The 14,686-nt window shown below is 45.3% G+C and overlaps 1 protein-coding gene across 5 annotated transcripts in view; it reads right to left on the bottom strand.

Annotated features, from left to right (window-relative positions):
* The window catches only part of LOC147609946 (mitochondrial adenine nucleotide transporter ADNT1-like), a 50,974-nt gene that overhangs the window by 33,555 nt on the left and 2,733 nt on the right, over nt 1–14,686 (bottom strand). For all 5 annotated transcript variants that reach the window (XR_015264195.1, XM_086787194.1, XM_086787190.1 and 2 more), the window contains one exon: nt 9,291–9,339. Coding sequence is in view for 4 of the 5 variants with exons in the window: in XM_086787194.1 (XP_086643320.1) it covers nt 9,291–9,339 (49 nt within the window). In the remaining variant the exon portion in view is untranslated. The remainder of the gene's footprint in view (nt 1–9,290; nt 9,340–14,686) is intronic.

Here is a 14,686-nt window from a genome sequence, read left to right as displayed (position 1 = left end):
AAACATGGCCACAACCTTAACACATATCCATCATCACTTTGCATAAAACATAAAACTGGACAAAACATCCACAAATACTGAAAATGGAGCTTGCACGTGTGACACCGCATAGAGGCCGGAATGGGCCGACCCCCCCCTTGGAGTATTTTATTACCCAAGGAGAATAATATCATGTACAAGCTTTGAGGGCCTTACTCTCCCCACGGGAGATGCCGGATTATCCCTATACAAATGCCATAACACAGCCCAACACAAGGCTACCAAGCCGGAACATAGGCTGTAGAAATGCCGAGCCATCAATATAATCCATATACCTCCGTGTGGGTACTGATTCTTCCCCAAAAACCACGGGTCTTCATGCAATAGAGCTGGTACAGCAAGTACAACTCTCCATTCAGCCTGTACAACAGGTACAATGGCTGGTACAGCAGGTACGGTGGTTGGTACAGTCGGTACGGTGGCTGGTACAGTAGGTACAACAAGTACAAATGCTAGTACAGCAAGTACAATGACTAGTATAGCAGGTACAGTGGTTAGTACAGCCGGTATGATGGCTGGTACAGCAGGTACAGAGGCTGGTACAGCCGGTACGGTGGCTGGTACAGTAGGTACAGCAAGTACAAATGCTGGTGCAACAAGTACAATGGCTAGAAATCATAATAAATGATTAAATACCCTTGCCTTCACTATTTCTTCGCGATGGAAGCCTCCAAAACAGTCCCCAACAGCCGGTATTCTTCATGGGCAGCCTTCAAGAGAGAGAGAAAGAGAGTAGCCATCATTAGGGCAGCCTTCAACGGTGGTAGAGGCTAGTGTGCAGCAAGAGAGCCTTCATTAATGAAGAGAGAGGGCTCCAATTTATAGATTTGGGCCTCCCATGAGCTAAAATGGCAAGAGAAGGTTACAATGACAAGTGGAGAGCCACACAATAGCTGAAGTGACAAGTGTGAGGCCACTTGTCTCACTTTGATCCACTTTCTAACAAGTGTCAAGCCACTTGTCTCACTTTGGTCCACTTTCTTGCCACATGTCCCAATCTAAGAGATGGGTCCTTCCATATACTTTATCTCTAAAAATATCCCAACTGGTAGACATTCTGTCATAGGCACTTTGCCAACTCTTGGTATCTGCTCAATTCTAGATGTAATGACGCGAACAGAATTTCCATCGGAGTCGAGCCAAAAATAGCAACTCTCCTAAATTTTAGGAGTGTGGTCCTTTGTATTCTAGGATAATCCCCCATTCCCAAAGCTTGTACTTTCCAAATATTTAAACATCCTGGAGTCCACCAGACCCCTTTCAGACTAGGAAATGTCCAGGCTGGTGACATTCTCCCCAGCTTCTTAAAAGTTGTCCGCAACTTTAAGCTTCAAGCCATATATTCAAGATATAATCATGTCCCATCAAGTGGGCGAGACAAGACAGTCTCAAAAATCCAATATAACTGAAGAATCCATGTCCCAAAGAACTGGGCGAGACTAAATAAGTCTCCATAATACCAATATCAAAATCATGTCCCAAGTAAATGGGCGAGATAAAAAATAGTCTCATAAGTCCAGATATCATAATGATGTCCCAAGTAAATGGGCGAGACAAATCAATTCCATAAGTCCAGATATCATAATCCATGTCCCAAGATAAATGGGCGAGACAAATCAGTCCCATAAGTCCAGATATCATAATCCATGTCCCAAGTAAATGGGCGAGACAAATCAGTCCCATAAGTCCAGATATCATAATCCATGTCCCAAGTAAATGGGCGAGACAAAACAGTCCCATAAGTCCAGATATCATAATCCATGTCCCAAGTAAATGGGCGAGACAAAACAGTCCCATAAGTCCCAAGTAAATGGGCGAGACAAAATAAGTCTCCTGCCAACAAGACATCGGTCCACATGACCCTTGGCATAGACATAAGTCCCGTCATGTCCACTTTACCACTTGCACTCCATGTTGGTACTTTGACCACACACCTTGGATGAGAGGTGGGCTCAAGTAACAAGATAAAACAATCACTCGCAGGCATAGATAACCTGGTGTTCCATAAGCATTTCTGCTACACATAGTTTATAGGCATTTCGGCCACCAATAGTTTGTAGGCATTTCGGCCACCAACTCACACTACCCTCTCAAGTGCCCATGTTCCCTTCCATCAGCTCTCTATTGTTCCACCCACACATGGTAGAAACAATCTTCAAGAGAGCACGTAGGACAAGAGAACACTACACAGGGTATGTTGTGCTTGTCACTACCCTTTGAAGTGCCCATGTTCCCTTCCATCTGCTCTCTATTGTTCCACCCTCACATGGTAGAAACAATCTTCAAGAGAGCACGTAGGACAAGAGAACACTACACAGGGTATGTTGTGCTTGTCACTACCCTTTGAAGTGCCCATGTTCCCTTCCATCTGCTCTCTATTGTTCCACCCACACATGGTAGAAACAATCTTCAAGAGAGCACGTAGGAAAAGAGAACACTACACAGGGTATGTGAACAATTAGGTTCATAAGTCCAATGCATCCCAAATAAAGGGAGCCAAAAAGAATAATCCATCCCAGTAAAAGGGAGCCATAAACATAATCCATAAACCTGAGGATGGATCCAAATCCCTAGAAAAGAAGTCCAAGAATCCATAGACCTGTATACCATAATCCTTGTATACCATAACTCTTACCACATACTCTGTGCTAACCACACACCTTGGAGTAGAGGTGGACTTTATCCATAAAAGCATCATATCCATGAGATATCCAAAGATTTCTTCTCTATAAACTCGGACAAATTCGTCCATAGAAATTGCTTGTGAAGCCCAATATCTATATAAATCTCGTCCAAGAAAGAAATCTCCATGGATATAATCCATCCCAATAAAGGGAGCCATAAACAATGTTTCCCTGAAACCATCTCAAGGCAAACAATAACACCTTTCTCCTTGCATAGTTATACAAGGGTTAGTGAACATCAAAAACACTTCATAGCAAAAGCACTAACTTTGCAAACTCAAAGTATACTTAGCTTTTCTTTGCCAGGTTGGTCATGAAGCCAAAAGAATTATCTCATCTCCATATCCTTAAGATATCCTGAGATATATCTCCATATAGCTTGCTTGTAAGCTTGATAATATAATCCACAATATCCATATGGAAAGAGTGCTAAACGTGTGCACATAAAGCCAACTTCACACTTCCACGATAAAATTCTGTGAATTCATAAACAAGCTGTCTACTGCTCATGCTCTTGCTTCATAAGCTATGAAGCGGCTGGCCATGCTTAACAGCAATGATGGTAAGTGTGGTCCCCACTTGAGATCTTTTCTCTTCCTTATTGATAGAAGGAGGCTCCGCTTCCAAGAAAGCCTATGCTCTGATACCAATGAAACTCGCGGCGGGTGCCCAGGGGACTAGGGCCTTTGACACACTTGTTGATACCATCAATGCATATTAAAACATTTAAACATGGCCACAACCTTAACACATATCCATCATCACTTTGCATAAAACATAAAACTGGACAAAACATCCACAAATACTGAAAATGGAGCTTGCATGTGTGACACCGCATAGAGGCTGGAATGGGCCGACCCCCCCCTTGGAGTATTTTATTACCCAAGGAGAATAATATCATGTACAAGCTTTGAGGGCCTTACTCTCCCCACGGGAGATGCCGGATTATCCCTATACAAATGCCATAACACAGCCCAACACAAGGCTAACCAAGCCGGAACATAGGCTGTAGAAATGCCGAGCCATCAATATAATCCATATACCTTTGTGTGGGTACTGATTCTTCCCCAAAAACCACGGGTCTTCATGCAATAGAGCTGGTACAGCAAGTACAACTCTCCATTCAGGCGGTACAGCAGGTACAATGGCTGGTACAGCAGGTACAGTGGCTGGTACAGCCGGTATGGTGGCTGGTACAGTAGGTACAGCAAGTACAAATGCTGGTACAGTAAGTACAATGACTAGTACCGCAGGTACAGTGGCTGGTACAGCCGGTACGATGGCTGGTACAGCAGGTACAGAGGCTGGTACAGCCGATACGGTGGCTGGTACAGTAGGTACAGCAAGTACAAATGCTGGTGCAACAAGTACAATGGCTAGAAATCATAATAAATGATTAAATACCCTTGCCTTCACTATTTCTTCGCGATGGAAGCCTCCAAAACAGTCCCCAACAGCCGGTATTCTTCATGGGCAGCCTTCAAGAGAGAGAGAAAGAGAGTAGCCATCATTAGGGCAGCCTTCAACGGTGGTAGAGGCTAGTGTGCAGCAAGAGAGCCTTCATTAATGAAGAGAGAGGGCTCCAATTTATAGATTTGGGCCTCCCATGAGCTAAAATGGCAAGAGAACGTTACAATGACAAGTGGAGAGCCACACAATAGCTGAAGTGACAAGTGTGAGGCCACTTGTCTCACTTTGATCCACTTTCTAACAAGTGTCAAGCCACTTGTCTCACTTTGGTCCACTTTCTTGCCACATGTCCCAATCTAAGAGATGGGTCCTTCCATATACTTTCTCTCTAAAAATATCCCAACTGGTAGACATTCTGTCATAGGCACTTTGCCAACTCTTGGTATCTGCTTAATTCCAGATGTAATGACGCGAACAGAATTTCCATCGGAGTCGAGCCAAAAATAGCAACTCTTCTAAATTTTAGGAGTGTGGTCCTTTGTATTCTAGGATAATCCCCCATTCCCAAAGCTTGTACTTTCCAAATATTTAAACATCCTGGAGTCCACCAGACCCCTTTTAGACTAGGAAATGTCCAGGCTGGTGACATCGTGACTAAATGGGAAGGGCCATACCTTGTGGTCCAAAAGTTTGCCAATGGATCATACCAGCTGGCGGATTTTGATGGAAGTCTTCATAAGAATAGAGTGAATGGTTTGAGATTAAAAAAGTATGTTGTAAGAATTATGGAGGTGAGTTCCTGTGGACCTGCTATCATGAAGACCAAGCAGATGAAAGACCTCATGGATGAGGATATCTCCACCGAAATGACGACTATGTTTGATTGTTGACTGCTAGACATTAATGTCTGCAGCTTGGGAGATGGGCAAAATGATAGGACAAAAAATGTATAGTTTTCTTTGGGTTTATGCTTGTAAATAAGGTGTGGAATTATGAAAGGATAGCTAGTGAGAGGGTGTTATGTACATATGAGGAGAATATGTTTTTTTAGGCTCATCATGGGGTTTTTTCTTGAAAACCAATGGGGTTGCATGCATGGTGTATGGCTATGGGGAGAATGTGAGTCTAGGGGGTCAAAAGGTGTGGATTTAATTATGTCTTGGGGTGATTTTTTTTAATGAGGTGGCTGGCAATCTTCCTTCAAATGGCTACGAAGCAGAAATCAGAAAAGGAAAGCAAAAGACGTGGGCTCAATGCTGATCGACGTGGGTGAGAGGTGGCAACCACAACTGAATACATGCTATTCCAGGAAAATTACGATCTTCTTCGTGGTAGGCATGCATGAAGCCTGCTAACTTTGAAGAAGCCTGCTCGTGTCTAAAAAAATTGCTGGTACTCACATCGTAATAGAGTGGAGCTGGAGAGGAAAAAGACTGTTCGCTTCTCGATTCACTGTCATGAAGGAGCTCGTGATGCTGGCTTGTGGCAAAGGAAGCCGTTAATGTGAAAGAAGAGAGGAGACTGGAAGGAAGTTCCGTCGAGCATCTCCGAAAGGGGACGCTCACGCCATCGTTTTTTTTCTCCACAAGGGTGTTCTGTTGTTCGCAATCAAGCGCAAGGGTTTTGCTATAATCTTGAAGAGTAATGTCCTTGAGTGTATGTGGAAGTTAACTATTTATCTTGATGGTTCCATGTGTTCTTCTTCTTTCTGGGCTGATTTTTTTAGAATTAAATGAAAGAATGATGTTTGGTGAAAGATTGTGAGGAGTGAGGTGCCAATGGCTAGTTATACTTGTTCAAGTTTTTTATCTGTTTTTATTCCATCAACGTCTCTCGCTCTCTCTCTCTCGTTCGAACCAAAAAAGCAAACCTGCTTTTTCCTTTTTTCTCTCACTACAGTACATGCGACTCCACAAACGATTCAGGCCTCTTCTTCATGAAAAGCAAACGACCCTTCTAAACCTACCATCTCCCATCAACATGGGTTTCTTTGATGAAGAAAAACACATACTATTCCGAAATCTGCAGTATGCATAGAAAAAACAGCAAGCTTTTTAACACATACCTTTCTTCGACCTCTTCTTCTCTACCTACCGACTTGCTTGTTCACGAGGTATGCTCTGATACCACTGTCAAATCCCCACGGATCTCCTCGTGATCGATCTTGGTTCGAAACTCGAAACCTGCAAACAAACGAACAAACAAACAACAAGGGGGTCCAGGCCTGACTCACCCCCCAACCATGACAGCCGTGGGCAAGCCCACAGTCTTGGCTGTCCCCACCGAGCCACGAGCTGAGCTAACTAGGATGATGTACCGACCAATCTCCTCCTCGCGACGTCCCATACCGCCACGAAGCTGCCCTCGCGGGCGTCGAGACTGCTGCCGGCCTCGGCTGCGTAAAGCAAGTGCACGTCTGCACTAGATCCAGGCTCCAAGACCATAGAGCTCTCACAAACTCGCGAGACTCTCTATATCCCAATAACTAACCTTGGCCACCCTTTTATAGGCTCTTGGACGGTCATCGGGCGTCCACACTTGGGCGCCCGCCCGTCCATACTTGGGTGCCCGCCCGTTAGCATTTCTCGTCAATCAGCCTGCCTAGTTCCAAGCTTCCCCAAGCCTCGAAACTAGTCTTGCATGTGTGTAGCACACGGTAGATACACATTGTGCACATGACACTCCGATGGGCCTGGGGCCAATCGCAAAATCCTAGATACTCGGGATGAAGGTTGGCGAGGCTCGAACATAATCCACTGCGCTGGCCCCATGTCTGTGTGGAAAGCAAGTAAAGCCACTGGCAAGTGGATACCTCTCTAGGCCATTTAAAATGGCCAGCCCATGTGCAGTCCCCCTCTCCAAGAGGTATCTCCCATACTCAGTACACTCCATCTCATCCTGTGATCTCCGGGTCAAACACATCTCCTCCACATCTATCTCTCTCAACATCTCCTCCGAAGTGTCAAAGAAGGAGGTCTGGTACTGAGCCGTTCGAGCATTGAAGTCCCCAAGTATGATAACATCTCCCTCCCTGGAGAACTCCCATTTGTCCTTATCTAGAATCATATATGGAGATTGCCCCTTGGGCGCTGCATAATGAGATGTGCTGGGTGGAAAGTAACATATAGCAATGTATAGGGGTCTACCCTCATCTGCCCTCACTCTGACCCACATGTACCTCGCGTCTCATCACGGCGCATAACATGGATGAGTGGCTGAAGCTCCTCTCTAAAAAGACCGCAACTCCTCCAGATCCGCGACCACCATGCTTCGAACGGGCCTCCTGTCTACAAGTCGTATCCCATCTGTATCCCGCCACTCTCGGTAATGTGCTGCCAGGGGCCTGATGTGTCTCCGAGTAGAAGATGATGTCCCTATCTCTGAAGCTGTCCTCAAAGGCCCCCACATCCAGTCTCAATGCTCCGTTGCAGTTCCATACTGCAAGTCTCAGACTGGTCCCATAGGTCTCGCACTGTCAGGTGGTGCGTCTCTCTAGTATCACCACTCTGCCTCCTCTATAAAATGCTAGCTTCCCTTTTTCTCTGGCTGCCCTAATCTCCGGCATGCACTCCCTCATATGTGCTAGCTGTGCCAAGGTGAGGTCATCTCCTAAAAAGATGCCCGTTTTCTTAATTGCGGAGCGCTTGGCCAAGAAATCCTTCTTGGCCTCCAAGGTGGGAAAGCGTAAAATGAGAGCTCTCCTTCGAGCTCTCTCCTCCATTCTTGTCTTTGCCCACTCTCCAAGCCCCCGTGTGTGTAGGCCTCGAAATGCCCATGCGTGTGTGTGTGTGTGAGAGAGAGAGAGAGAGAGAGAGAGAGGACACAGTATTGGGTCCCGAATACCCTTTGTAGGGCCCCCACCCCAACGAATGGTGTATTTGCTTTATTAGAATGACGTAAATCTGAAAATAAAGATTGGTTCATGACCTGCACTTTTTACCTTGGCTGGATCACTCCCCTTGGCTGTCCTAGCCCTTGGAACACACCTGCCCTTTGTGAATTATGAGATAGATTGACTGATTACTGCTATGGGTATTTATACCTCAAAGTGCTGCTGGTCGGCTGGCTCTTCCAAGGGTCGGCCAGTTCAGTAAACCCCACGACCAGGTCTTTTTGCTGCTGTAAATGCTATTTTATTCAGTGTTTTCACACTGTTGTCCTGGCTGGCCACATTGCGCATTCTCCTGGCTGCTGGGAAGCCCTGCGCAGAGTCCAGACTACATGGGCAGCCTCTAGGCTTGGCCGCCTGGCTGGGCAAGGCCCCTAGAGCATGTCGGCTGCCTGGTCAGACCCCTTGGGCTGGCCAAAAGCCTGCCCAGCTAGGTTGGTGGGCAAGGCCCGGGGCCCTCCTGGCCCCTCTTGGGTGGCCTAAGCCTACCCAAAGCCCAATCTAGAGTATGATACTCTCGTCTAGGGTAGCCCAATGGGCTGGAGCCCTTTCTACATGCAATTCCTACATGCTTCTACAGATGCCTGGTTAGGTCATCCAACATCATTCCAGAGGGAGACTCATAGTACGGACTGGCACTACTTCATGTGCAGGACGGGTGAGTCTATTAGGAGGAACAATCACTTCAAAATCCATAAACATCCTCATGTCACAATAGTTGCATGGAGATTCCATTTTCATAAACAAAGCCCGTTTCTTACAACGTTAAGACAACGCTCATAGTATAAGTGGAAACACTAAATAGAACACTTGAGAAACAGTTTTTGAAGGGTTTGGCTCCAAATTGGCTTACACATCTTCAGATCTGATGTGTTATTTTCAGTGGTGTTTTACTTTCCTGTATGCATGCTTAATAGAAGAGCCATTTTCAATACAGCATGTAATAAGCATCACTAAAATCACTGATACTGAGGAGTGGTAGCTGACTAACAAGTGCTCAACTTTTCCAGATAATGTAAAGAGAGAAACTCCTGGTAAGTTTGAGTTCTCTGTTCTTGACTATATTGACCACTAGAACAAGCAAAGCACTCCAGCAGCCAGCTTTTGTGTCGAGAGAGGAATGAACTGTTTCCCATATCAGTGCTTGTACCTACTATGATAATATGACCTTAAAAAGTTCACAGTACTCACAATAATCAAGTAGTCTACTGCTGCTTTGAAGTTGCAAAACATATTCAGTGCCAAATGATTTTCAAGCCAACCATTACCTGCAGAAGAATCTTGAGACGCTCAAGCGGAGCCACTGCACTGCGAGAGCTGAAAGAAGCAAAAAATTTCAAAATAAGTGCTTCATTCAAACCTGGTAAAATACTCCAGAACAATGAAGGCATGACAACCTCACATATCAGCATAAAGTCAGAGACTTGCAAGCATACTTGCCAGCAGGAATGTCAAGAATTAAGTAATTCATCGAATGCAGTATAAATTATAGATATCAAAGTTTCAAACTCTATTCGTCATGTGCAAGACATGCACTAGCTAATCCCAGGCTAATCTTGAAGAGGCAACAAGATAAAGACAGATTAGAACTAGAGTTTCTGGAGCATGGGTTGCTGCTGTGGCAAGGAGTTGACTGGTGGTGAACAAGGCTGCTGTCGGCCAGCAAAAGAATGATGGAAAAAGACCAGTATTATCTGGAGGAATTTGTCCACGAGCTGGCCGACCAGCAGTCGGCCAGTTCACTTTGTCATTTCAAGCCTATAAAAGGCAATCATTGCTCATCGTTTTGGTCATTCAGTCCTTGCTTGGGCTGGATCATAGCTTGGGCTTTTAGACTAGGGTTTATACCTTTTCAAGGGGGCAGCCTATGGCTGCAAGAACAGTTGTACCTTTTTGAACATTATGAATATACTGAATACTCAGCTATCTCTATCTCTCCTCTCTCTCTTCTGCATGTGTTTTGCATCAGCATGTTCCCAGATGGTGTTTAGGGCTGAAAGAAGACTCCTAGAGCTTCCACATGTTACATTGGTATCAGAGCTTCAGGTTGGTTCTCAGCTCTCTCTCTCTCTCTCCTCTCTCTCTTTTGCATGCGTTTTGCATCAGCATGTTCACAGATGGTGTTTAGGGCTGAAAGAAGACTCCCAGAGCTTCCACATGTTACATTGGTATCAGAGCTTCAGGCTGGTTCAGAGATTTTGTTGCTGCCCATGACCCACCCAGCCGGTTCTGAGATATTGTTGCTGCATATGACCCACCCACCCTCACTGCATCGCGAATGGATGAAACCATCGCCTGTGTCTTGATCTTGTGGTGGTGTGGGAGCCAAGCAACATTGTTTCAGCAAGACTAAACACTGATTCAGTCCCAGATGAAGGTGCATAGGTCCAAGGCACAGGAAAGTGCACAATTACAAGGCCCAAGGCACAAGGAACACAAGACATGGAAGAATTCCCAAGAGGTTGGTTGGTGGTGTTCCACAAAGCCCAAGGGAATGGTAGTCCTGTGAGTCGGGTGCCCCTTGGGGCACACTAGGAAAGGCTTTTAGGCAACGGTTCCACGGGAGGATGATCCTCCAAGGGGTGGAGTGAGAGTGCCAGACTCATTTCTCAAGAAAGAAGACAAGAGATAGTGTTCAAGGACAGGGTAGGAATGGAATGGGGACTAGATGGAACAAATACATAGATCTTCATCTCAGAGTTAGAGCGGATTTGGAGACCGGGCCGGGTGCTCAGTGAAAAGGTTGCCAGAGAGGGAAGGATGGCAGGGGGACTCCAGGAATAGAGAATGGGATGATGACAGTCATCCAAGAATATAGATTGGAATCTCGTCATCAAGTTTAGCAGAGGGGGATGTCATGTGCAAGACATGCACTGGCTAATCTTGAAGAGGCAACAAGATAAAAACAGATTAGAACTAGAGTTTCTGGAACATGGGTTGCTGCGGTGCTGGTTGGCCGACTCCTGGTCGGCCAGTTCACTTATTTCAAGCCTATAAAAGGCAATCATTGCTCATCATTTTGGTCATTCAGTCCTTGCTTGGGCTGGATCATAGCTTAGGCTTTTAGACTAGGGTTTATACCTTTTCAAGGAGGCAGCCTATGGCTGCAAGACCAATTGTACCTTTTGTACATTATGAATATACTGAATACTCAGCTCTCTCTCTCTCTCTCTCTCTCTCTCTCTCTTCTGCACGTGTTTTGCATCAGCATGTTCCCAGATGGTGTTTAGGGCTGAAAGAAGACTCCCAAAGCTTCCGCATGTTACACTATGCCATATGCAAGGAGACAAATCTTTGAGGCTTCAAACATTCAAGACATGTGAAAACAGTCATCCATGAGTAATTCCACAACACACTCACAGTGACTCACTTTATAAACTGTTACATTGGTGAGGAAGATTACGTGATTAAGGCTTGCAATTAACTTTTGCGGTGCATTAATTTGAATATTGAAGGGCAGACGAGAGAGAGAGAGAGAGAGAGAGAGAGAGAGAGAGAGAGAGAGGTCATATAGGACATCCAATTATGTCCCAATAACCCACTGAGAAAGTGTAGCATGCAATAGGTTGGCTGTTGTAATGCGCAACAAAGACTTCTTTAAACCTGTGAGTTTATGCAATCCACTTTCCTTAAAGAGAGAAGATGAGAGTCGACATGTCATGTGCATGATCAATGCCATGTACAATCCTTAGGTGCTGATCCAGAAGAGGCCGCCAGATAAAGACTATGATGAGAGAAGAGTTGAAAGAGAAGATGATAGTCGACATGTCATGTGCATGATCAATGCCATGTACAATCCTTAGGTGCTGATCCAGAAGAGGCCGCCAGATAAAGACTATGAACTAGATAAGAACCAGAAACTAGAGCAAGGAGTGTAGATAAGGTAATAGATTGGACTTGGAGCCAGGAGATGGAATGTTGCGCTGCCGGCTGAAACTGAACCAGGAAGGGCTGTCGGCTGCTTACAGAAGGTGAGCGGCTGGACCAAAACAAGAGGTGGCTGGCCAACCAGAGGGTAGCGCTGGATTTTATGGATTTAAGGGGGTAAGACTGCTGGCCAACCAGCAGTCGGCCAGTTCTCCAAGGAAGTAGAAAAGCTATAAATAGGCCAGAAAGCTCCTAGATAGAACCATTCAATCCTCTAGGGATTGGGTCTTAGGGGTCCAAGTAGGGACCAAATCTAGGGTGTTTACCACCTTTTTATGAAGGCAGCCTAGGGCTGTAGCAAAGTACCCTTTTTGTACTATATGAAATATACTGAATTTTCCAGCACACTCTCTCTCTATATTTGCATTTTGCATCAGATGATTTTCAGGAGTGTTTAGGGCTGAAAGAAGACCCCCAGAGCTTCCGCGCGTTACATTGGTATTAGAGCATCAGGCTCAGCAAAGCTTACATTGGTATTGGAGACCGGGCCGGGATTTCAGAGAAAAAGGATTGCCAGGGATGGACGGATGACAGAGGGACTTCAGGAAAAAGAATGGGATGATGACAGTCATCCAAGAACAGGTTTGAATCCCTTCCTTAGGTGCTGATCCAGAAGAGGCAGCCAGATAAAGACTATGAACCAGATAAGAACCAGAAGTTGGAGCAAGGAGTGTAGATAAGGTAATAGATTGGACTTGGAGCCAGGAGATGGAATGTTGCGTTGTCGGCTGAAACTGAACCAGGAAGGGCTGTCGGCTGCTTAGAGAAGGTGGGCGGCTGGACCAAAACAAGAGGCGGCTGGCCAACCAGAGGCGGCTAGACCAACCAAAGGGCAGCGTTGGATTTTATGGATTTAAGGGGGTAAGACTGCTGGCCGACCAGCAGTCGGCTAGTTCTCCAAGGAAGTAGAAAAGCTATAAATAGGCCAGAAAGCTCCTAGATAGAACCATTCAATCCTCTAGGGATTGGGTCTTAGGGGTCCAAGTAGGGACCAGATGTAGGGTGTTTACCACCTTTTTATGAAGGCAGCCTAGGGCTGTAGCAAAGTACCCTTTTTGTACTATATAAAATATACTGAATTTTCCAGCACATCTCTCTCTCTCTATTCTCTCTCTATATTTGCGTTTTGCATCAGATGATTTTCAGGAGTGTTTAGGGCTGAAAGAAGACCCCCAGAGCTTCCGCGCGTTACACGACACCAGATTGGGTCCCAATTACCCATTGAAGGCACCCCCCCCTACAAGTAGGAGTATTAAAGTATTTGCTTGTGTTATTTTGGAGAACTTTGTACAATGATGTGAATGATGATTGTGGATTGCCAAACACGAGGACGAAGAAGACCAAACGCAGGCTGAACCAATAGCACTGTAGAAGACTCTATTAAGCCACTTATGTGAATCCAAAACTGTTGAGGATATGCACATATGCTGGCTGTGAAGATCAGAGGATCTTCTATGCTGCCTTGGACTGAAGCACGGGTGACGGAGTCCTTGAGGCAATTTGTATGCTCTAAGAACCCTAAGGGAACTTAAGCACACATGTTCTCTAACTGCTTGGCTGAATACTTTGAGGAATGATGTGATTTATGCAAGGGACTAGGGGCTGCTTATACAGGTGATTTTGTTGCTGGTTGATGCTAGAATGCTGCTGTCGGCCAGGTCAACAGCCCACGACTTGTGAAAAAATAAGCATTAAATGTTAGGCACTAGCATTAAATGCTGACCGACTGTTATATATGCTGGAATTTTACTGCCGACTAGGATTATGAGGTGTCCATGATGCTTAGCATCAAAAGTTAGGCATGTAGTATGCCTTGTGACTGCCCTGCCCTATGGCTGGCCCATGCACATGCAACTCCTACATGCTTCTATATGCTTGTGTTATGCAACTAATGGACTGACTTTGACATGCCCTAACCTCAGATGACTCTACATGCTTGTTCTCCAAGTGGGTTAAGGGACTGATCCTGACACCTAAGGCTGGGATACTGATGTATGTAGCTCGTGCCCAACATGTCCCAGACTCGGGCTCACAATGGGGCCACACACTATGTAGGCAGGTAGATATCACAAAAACCCTGTAACAAATCCGAATCCGGATATTGACAAAACACTTCAAAAATAACAGAGACACACAACGGAAGTAACAAGAGTTTGACACCACACTAGACCAGAGCGGCCGGCCTTGTCCGGTATAGATTGAGCAAGATCTTGAGATTCACGAAGAGACACAAGCAACATGAAAAGGTGTTGGATCACTAGTCCATCACAAGAGCCTGGCCATTCATACCTTAGCCAGTCTTTTCAGAAACTTATACTAATGCAAAGATGTAAAGGACTGCATATGCTATAATATGAGCATGCTCAAAAGTATAAAGAACAGTATGAAAGCAGAACCTTTTTGTAGTTCTGCTTCTCCTCCAAATGCCATGCATGCCATGATGCTCTCCCGTTCTTGACTGTGCATATTTGGCATCTCCCCTTCTTGTTGTGTTTTACATTTTTTCCATGAGGATGATATTCCATGGACATCATTGTACACTTTTTGGTCTCATAGAACCTTTGGGTCTTTCGTGGACAATTAATAAAACTCTCTCTCTCTCTCTAGTACATAGACACACACAGAAAGGTTACACACGACAACAAAACATTTGGCATCGTAGATCTACTAGTTGATTAGTAGAATGTTTTTCTGTTTTGGTAGACCATGGATTTAGCTTAAGACACCGACATGGTAT

Source organism: Cibotium barometz, chromosome 50 (genome assembly GCF_041138505.1).
Source record: "Cibotium barometz isolate CiBa-2024 chromosome 50, ASM4113850v1, whole genome shotgun sequence".
NCBI lineage: Eukaryota > Viridiplantae > Streptophyta > Polypodiopsida > Cyatheales > Cibotiaceae > Cibotium > Cibotium barometz.
This window is presented reverse-complemented; position numbering and strand designations above follow the sequence as displayed.